The following is an 8,564-nucleotide window of genomic DNA, read 5'->3' as shown; positions in this document are numbered from 1 at the left end:
GAACCCTTGATAAATTATAACTTATTATTTTCATATCTTACACCATCCGCTGTCTCCCTTCACCCATATTTCTGTTGTTTGTCCTCTTCGGTATGTGTAGGGGGGTTGTACGTCGATCATTGCAATTGGTTCCATCTTTCTCCCCTTCTCCTGCCATCTTTGGTCCTGAGGGGTTTGTCTGTCCTGCATTCTGTGTTGAGAGCTCATATCTGTACCAGTGTACATGCTAGCCAGATTTGTAAGATAAAACGGGTCATGATAGTGGGTGGGAGGAAGCATTAAAGAACTAGAGGAATGTTGTGTGTTTCATCGGTGCTATACTGCACCCTGGGTCCCTTCCTTATGGCTCTTCTCTGAGGGGGTGTCCAGTTGTCTACAGATGGGCTTTGGGTCTCCACTCCAACCCACCTCATTCACATCAATATGGTAGTTTGTTATGGGTCTTCTGATGCCTGGTACCTGATCCTGTCAATACCTTATGATCACACAGACTGGTGTGCTTCTTCCGTGTGGGTTTTGTTGCTTCCCTGCTAGATACACAACTGTTTAATCTGTTTTCAGTTCCTTTCAGCTCAGAACACTTTCTCATCTCCCTTTTGATTTCATCTTGTGTCTATGGATTAGTTACAAGTGTGTTGACATTCCAGATTTTTTAGTGTTTCCAGATATATTTCTGTTATTGTCTAATTTAATTCCATTACGGTCAAAGAAAGGTTGTACACCTTAAATCTCTTAAAGTTTATTGAAACTCATTTTATAGCCCAGAATAGATTTATATTAGCCAGTGTTTTATTTGTGCCTAGAAAGAATGTATCTTCTGCTGTTTGTGGCTGGAATTTTCCATAAGTAAAGGTCAATTAGAACAAGTTGATTCATATTGTTTTTTAACTATTCCATCTTTTTTTAAAACTCTTATTCTGCCCAATTTATCCGGCTGTTGAGAGAAAGGTGTTGAAATAATTGGTGACTTGACTGTCCTTTCAGTTGTGTCAGCTTTTGTACTCTGAAGCTCTGTTATTAGTGCATAGACATTTACTTTGTTATATCCTCATTATTATATCATTGTGAAATAATCCTCTCGGTCATTCATACGTTTGCTTGTTCTGTGCACTGCTATGTCTGATATGACTGCAGTCACTGTGGCCTGCTTTTGACCAGTGTTAACATGTTAAGTCTTTTTCCATTCTTTTGCTTTGATCCTAATTTTATGGATTGATTTAAATCTATTGTCTTGTAACTTGGCCTCCATGTAACCTCTCTGGAGATTTTTTCATCATTTCCTATTTTTTCTGTCTTTTCTTGAATTAGTTGGATTTTTAAAACGTCTGTTTTATCTCTTTTGTGTGCTTTATCCATTTTAGCGGCTGCTTTAGAGTTTATGTCAATATCAAAGTGACACCACTTCACATGTTGAGGAGAACCTCATGACAGTACACTTCCATGTTTTCCTTCCCGGCATTGTGGTTTTGCTGTCAAAATTTTGTTTCGACAACGTGCTCCAAGCCTCACGGTAGATTGAGGTTTACATCTACTGTCTTCTTAGCTTTAAACAGTCTTTTGCCTTTCAAAGCATTTAAGAACTCAGATGCTTTTTTATATGTACCCACATAATCCACCACCTAGCTGTCATACTGTGGTGCCTTGTGTGATAATGCTGGGAGCTTTGCCACTAGTACTTCAAATACCAGCAGAGCCCCCTTTGGGGGACCGTTTACAGTGGGCCTTCCAGACGAAGACAGACTAGGAAGAAGACAAAGACAGTCCGCTTCTGAAAGAACAGCCAGGGAAGCACTGCCTGATAGAGTTCAGCACTGCCTGGAGCTCCTCAGGGGGAGCTCACACAGGCAAGTGTGCAGGTGACACAGACCGGGCGGTGCGTCCTGCTGCTGGGCAGGAGGGCTCCTCTGAGTCAGACCAACCCAACAGCTCCTAATAACAACCCACCTAACTGCCTCTTCTTGTGCTCGCGCTTCCTTTATTGAAATCCAGATTTTCGTGATCTTTTTCCTTCGGCCTAAAGTAGTATACCCTGTGACGTTTTAGTAAGGCGGATCTGTAGTTTCTAATTACAGATCTGTAATTTGTTCCGTGTTGTGTTAACATCTCTTTAATTTCATTTTTGAGAGTTATTTTTGATGGGTATCTAATTCTAGGTTGGCAGATGTTTTTGCCCCGTCAGTTTTTAAGCATCCAGCCCACCCTCTGCTCATTTCCATTCTTTCCTGTAAGAAAGTAGATTCCGTCCGTGTTTCTGTCCCTCTGCATGTCCCTTTACTGGGCTGCTGATGAGAGTTCCCTGGTCGCCGGCTCGACAAGATCTGACTACAATGTGCCTTCCCGCGGTGTTCTTCATATTCCTGGCCCTTGACGGTCACTGAGCTGCTGGAATCAGTGAGCTTGTTGTTTTCGTCACATCTGGAGAACGTTGGGCCATTATGTCTTCAGAAGGGTTTTCTGAACCCCTTTCCTCTTGCTCCTTTGGGAGCGCCACTTATATGGACATTGGGCCACTTGCCGTGACCTGACAGCTCACTCAGGCTGTGTTCATGTTTTCCCCCCAATCTTTCTGTATGCACCATTTTGTAGTTTCAGTTGTTGTCTGCAAGTGTGTTGGTCTTTTCTTCGACAGTGTTAGTCTGCTCCTGACCTACCCCTGTGTGCTTTTCACATCGGATATTGTAGTTTTCATCCCCTCTCTGGAAGCATGACTCCCTTCTCCCTCCCCAAACCCCTTGCCTGTTCGTACCTAACATGCTCAGTCTTCTAGCTTCTTAGGCATTTGAAACATGGTCATAGTAACGTTTTTTAAAAAATATTCTTGCCTACAAATTATATCGTGTCATTTCTGGGTCAGTTTATTTTATTTTATTTATCTATTTATTTATTGTGCACCAGGGTTGTTTATTTGTACCACAATGTTCAATTTTCTCATTAGGCTGTCTGGGTCAGTTTTTAGTGCGTTGATTTATTTTTCCTGACCAAGATTCCTATCTCCCTATATTTGGGGGTGCCTTGTGAATTTTTGTTGGATGCCCGTGATTGTAAACGTTGTTGAGTGATGGATATTTCTGTATTTGTATAAAGCTCCTTGGGCTTTGCCTGGGGACATGGTTATGTTACTTGGAAAATGCTTGACCTTGCTTTTAAACTTTGTTAGATGGGACCACAACAGTGTTTATTCTCAAGCTAATTTTGCCTCAGTAATGAGGGAAAAATTTAATACTTTACCTGAGGCTCAAAAACTGGACACTTGCTACTACTGCCTGTGGTGGGAATAAGAAGACAGACAAACTTATGGGAATCCTGCTCTCATTCCCGCTCATTATTTTGGGTGGTTCTTTCCCCAGCAGGGAGCCACTTGACAGGTAGACGCTGGTCAGTAGTCAACTGGAGACTCCCTCCCGAGCGGCCCTCTGCAGACCCTGTGCAGCAGCTCTCTGCGCTGAACACTCCAGCTGCTGGGTCCCGCTATCCCAACGACATCCTCACTGCCCGGAGGCCGTTGGACCTGCCTGGCGTCCTCGCTCTGTGTGCTGTCTTAACAGATGTGCAGAGGTAGCGCACTGTTTTTGTAATTCACGATTCCCTCATGACAAGTGACTTTGTCGAGCATGTTTTCACATGTTGATGTGCCCTCTCTGTATCATCTTTGTGGAGGCGCCTGTTCAGAACTTTTGCCCATTTTTAAAAAGTACTTTTATTGGGGGCTCTTCCATCTCTTAGCACCATCCATGCATTCCTCCAGTGTGTCAAGCACATTTGCACGTAGGCCGCCATCATCACTTTCAAAGCATTCTCTTCCCACTTGAGCCCCTGATATCAGCTCCCCATTTCTTCCCCCTCCTCCCCTGCACACTCTCCCTCATGAACCCTTGATAAGTTATAGATTATTATTCCCATATCTTACATCATCCTCCGTCGCCCCTCACCCACTTTTCCATTGTTCATCCCCCGGGAGGGGGTTCTAGGTTGATCCTCGTGATCACTTTTGCTCATTTTGTCTTGGGGGCGTTTGTTTTCTTACAGTTGAGTTGTGCACGGTCTTTGTATGTCCTGCATCCTAGTTCCTTATCAGACAAGGATCTTGCAGACCTTGTTCCTCGTGTGTCCTGAGTGTTCATTCTTCACAGTGTCTTTTGCAGACAGAAGTCTTTCGTTTGAATCAAGCTCAGTGTCACTATTTTTGTCCTTTCATTCATGGGGTTGATTGATTGTGCTGTTGGTGTTGCCCCTGCGGGTCGGGAGACATTTGCTGAGTTCACCGTTGCAGGAGACCTGGCAGGAATCAAATGCGAGTCTGTGTAGGACACTCAGGGGACAGGGAGATCGAGGGGAACCTGCCGATGGAGCTATCTGTGACACAGCTGCATGGCTGGTGATCCAAAGCCCAAGGAACAGTTGAACGGGAACAAGTGCATAAGCGCTTTGGGGCTGCAGCACAACAGTAGTAGAGGAGCGCGGGAGGGTGTGCGTGACTCAGAAAGGGGACAGATCTGCCAGCTACCTTGCACCTGTCATGAAATACCTCAGCCACCAAACCAGCGTCTCCTAAGTCCGACTTAGACACAGGCTGGCAATGCCTTGAACACTCATGAATCTGTCCTCTCTTCCCCAGATACCCTGTCCCCAGCTTCAAGCCCTTCGTCAGGAAACTGTCCTGTGGTTCCCGGCAGCGCTGAGGAGCCGTCCAGCAGGGCATTGAACATTGAATGTAGGATCTGCGGGGACAAGGCCTCTGGCTACCACTACGGGGTGCATGCCTGTGAAGGCTGCAAGGTACAGTGCACACTGGAGCGCAGGCGGCAGAGGGGGTGGTGAGAGACCATGGCACGGTGTCTCCCTGGAGTTACTTCACAGGTACTTGTCTAAACTATCCTAAGGGTGTCTCTACAGTCCGTGAGACATGCTGGTACTTGGGCAGAGCTGGGCGAAGTATGAACGCAAATGAACTCCATGAAGAACAGCCCCTCGTTTGAATGCAGGGCCCGAGTTTTTGTCCACCTTCATTTGGGAACCTCCAGAGTCAGGGACCGGTAGTCTGAGGTGTGGTGTCTTGTTTGGGCAGTCACAGAAACCGTGACTGCCTCCTCTGACTTCCCGGCCATCAGTTCCTGCAGGTCCACGGCCACCGTGGCTGAGCCAGTGCAAGTGTCTGCACAGCCTCCTCCCACTAGCCCATGACAAGAGTCGCAAGTCCCTGGACCTGCTCGGAATTCCTGACCAGGACCCTGAGTCCTCAAGGTCCAGTCTCTGAAGTCTTCTGCCTACTGGACCACGGGCCCTTCTGTGGTTTTCCAGCACATGCTGGGAAGAATCACGCCCAATCCCATCCTGGATGTCTGCTGAGTCACATGCCTTTAGTGTCCCATCTCCTTGACAGCTCAGGTGCTGGATGGGCACTGAGCACAGCAGGTATGGTCGTCTGAGTATTTGGTGGAAATCAGGAGTTCTGCCACCGTCATGAAACCATGGCACACACCCATTTTGCCCCACCCCCAACAAGGCCTGGTCCACAGGTAGAACAGGCCGCATTAGTCAGAGGATCCTGCACCCTCAGGCTACCAGTTCTCTCTTTGGCCTTTCCTCTTCCAGTCCCTTACGTAGTGGGCCATCCTCCTGTACATACTCGCCTAAATATGGCAGGTGAGGACACAGCCTTCCTTTTCGACCCCAAGGATGACAGGGTCTCCTTAGTGGAGGCAGGCAACCCTCCCGCACCAGGAACAGGAAAAAATGGTTTAAAAGCAAAGAGGAGGAAATACCAAAGCAAACCACTACCGAACATCTTTCATCAGCAATTCTATAGAAGAATCCCGATCCAAAGGGGGGAATGTGGAATAGGATTTTATGGAATCCAGACTTTCTGGAGCCATGGAAGCTGTGTGAATTCCTGAACCGATTGCTGTGAGATCTTTAAACCTTCAACCAAAAATAGCTCCTGAAGTCTTCTCACCACCAAAAAAAGGTTCATCTTAGTGATTAAAGCGCGTCTGCCATGAGCCTGGTGCGCTTTCAAAAACGTCACATGTGGCCCCTTGGACAACACCAACTCCAAAGTCCTGCTCAGAATGTTTGGGGTGGGGCAGCACGAGGATGAGTTCATGGGAGTGGAAAAGAAACAGTTTGGGCAGGGAGGGTTAGACTGACGGCCACTCATCAGTGTACAAGCAAGCATACATACACGCATGCGTGCAAGGTGTTCCCCCCAAAAAACAGAATTTCACTGGGCAGAGCGGAACTTTTGTAGTACATTTCTCCAGCTAGGTGAGCATTGAGCAACTTGCTCTGTGTTAGTGCGCCCAGTGGGGTAGCCTGGGAAGGTTCTCTATGGTCGCAGTGAATTTTTTTGTAAAAGTAGTTTCACTCAAACCTCAGTTTTTGTGATGGGCGATTTAAGAGAACAGTGTGCAGCTATGAAATTTTGTTTCCTGCTCGGGGAAATAGTGCCACAGAAACTGTTAAGATGCTGAACACAGCCTGTAAGTATAGCGCTATGGGAAAAACTCAAGTGTCTGAGTGGTGTTCTCATGTCAAAAAAGGTGAAATGTCGATTGATGACAAACCTCATTCTAGACATCTGTCAACTTTCCGAATGACTGGAGTGCATTTGGAGTTCATTCCACCGGGTCAGACTGTCAATCAAGCTTTCCATTTAGAGGTTCTGAGAAGATTGCGTCAGTGTGTGACAAAAATGGTCTGACTTGTGGCAGATGGGGGACTGGCTTTGCCACCACAACAATGCACCTCCTCGTGCCACCATCTCAGTGCGCCAGCTTTTGTAAAAACAAAAACATGCCTCTCTTGCCTTACACACCTGACTCACCTGACCTCACTTAGTGCGACTTCTTTTTGTTTCCGTGAATGAAGAGGGACATGAAAGGACAGTTTGATGATGGAGAAGAAGCGAAGGAGAAAACAAGGAGGTGCTGTCAGCCAGCCAAACAGATGAGCTTGAAAAATGTTTCCAAGAATGGAATGGAAGATATAACAGTTGTATTAAGTACAATGGAGAGTATTTTGAAGGTGATATGGTTATTTTGTAAAAAAAACAAAACAAATTAAATACTTAGCTGTGGCAGGGGGACTCTAGGGTTTTTTTTGAGGTTCCCCCCTCTGACAGTGTACACACAGAATTATATCTACAGAAATGATTGCATGGGTGGGGGAGAGACAAATGATTGAATGGGTTTAGGTTCTGCTGTGGATATTATCAGCATCAAAAAATAAAATATTTTGTGGAGATGCAGAAAAAAATGCCCAGCAAGTATAAACTCCATCCTGAGTTTCTCCCCAAAAGCTGTAAAGTCAGTTGAAAAAAAGTTACTTATAAAGTGGCTGTTTTCTTCAGGCCTTTTACCTTGGGCGCTGTGGGTTTAGTCATCCTGAGCAACATGAAGGTCTCTGCTCCCTCAGAGAACTGCAGTCTCTCTCAAAGACCCACAGAGGCTGTGCCACCCTGCTCACAGCGTTGTTTTGAGTTGGATTGACTGGATGGTATTGAGTCTATTTGTTTGCTTTTTGTGGGCTTAATAATAAAACTTTTTCTAACAGAGTAAAGTTTGTTTCTTTTGAAACAAGGAAATTATTTATTCTTGGTTTCCTTTTTACTATCATATTTTTTAGGAATTAATATTAAAGTCCCACATAAAAGGGGGGAAACGTGCATTTGTTATAAGTCTTACTAGGGTGAAGGGACCCTGGAGAACTGGAACCGTACCTGCCCACGTCAGAGAGGGACACTGTGAGATTACTTTGAATTAGGCCATGCGGCTATTATTGTTTTGTTTGTTGGCTTGTTTCAAAAGTCAAGCTTCAGATTTGTCAGTTTGTCCTGATTACACCAGACTTGAATGTCCTTCCTCTTAGGAGACAGCACACATGAGCCACCGGAAACAGGAATGACGCAGTGGCACATTTATCAATGGTTCATGTTGTTGTGGTTAGGGGCCCTCCAGTCCATCCAACTGGTAGAGACCTTGTGCACCGGAGAAGAAAAGGCTGCCCAGTCCTGCCCCAGAGCCTGCCATGAACTGTGTGTTACTCTCTCTCTCTCTCTCTCTCAGGGTTTCTTCCGCCGGACTATTCGGCTAAAGCTGGTTTATGACAAATGCGATAGAAATTGCAAGATTCAGAAAAAGAATCGAAACAAGTGCCAATATTGCCGTTTCCACAAGTGCCTCTCAGTGGGGATGTCACATAATGGTAGGTAAGGCCAGCACCACGCCTCCCCACTTCCCCCTCAGCTAGCTCTCTCTCTGAGCCGGTGGCGGGGTGGGGGTGGAAGTGTTGCCTTTCAAATGAGCAGGCTCTGTCCTGGAGCCTTTGCTCGTGTTAGTCACCAAAGGTGGGAGTCTGGAATAGCTGAGATTCAACAGGACCTTGCAGTGAGTGCTAGCCTTTCAAGTGCTAGCTAAGGCTTGGACCCAAATTCTGAAACCAATTAGATATCATATTTAAATCACACATGGGAAGTGTGTCGCTTTCAACATGTTACTGTACAAGAGGGCTTCAAAAATTCCTGGGAAAATCCCAGTCTTTTTCATTCTGCTTTTCCACGAAATTTG

General features: G+C 45.9%; 1 protein-coding gene across 2 annotated transcripts in view; it reads left to right on the top strand.

The window, feature by feature from the left end:
* PPARA (peroxisome proliferator activated receptor alpha) overlaps nucleotides 1-8,564 on the top strand; it is a 66,699-nt gene that overhangs the window by 41,728 nt on the left and 16,407 nt on the right. For both annotated transcript variants that reach the window (XM_045289414.1, XM_004700220.2), the window contains 2 exons: nucleotides 4,616-4,776; nucleotides 8,064-8,202. In XM_045289414.1, the coding sequence (XP_045145349.1) occupies nucleotides 4,616-4,776; nucleotides 8,064-8,202 (300 nt within the window). The remainder of the gene's footprint in view (nucleotides 1-4,615; nucleotides 4,777-8,063; nucleotides 8,203-8,564) is intronic.

The sequence above is a fragment of the Echinops telfairi genome, unplaced genomic scaffold, assembly GCF_000313985.2.
Source record: "Echinops telfairi isolate 266 unplaced genomic scaffold, ASM31398v2 ScPeMD7_2;HRSCAF=8, whole genome shotgun sequence".
NCBI classification, from domain to species: Eukaryota; Metazoa; Chordata; class Mammalia; order Afrosoricida; family Tenrecidae; genus Echinops; species Echinops telfairi.
Note: the sequence above shows the minus strand (reverse complement) of the source record. Positions and strands in the feature narration are given on the sequence as shown.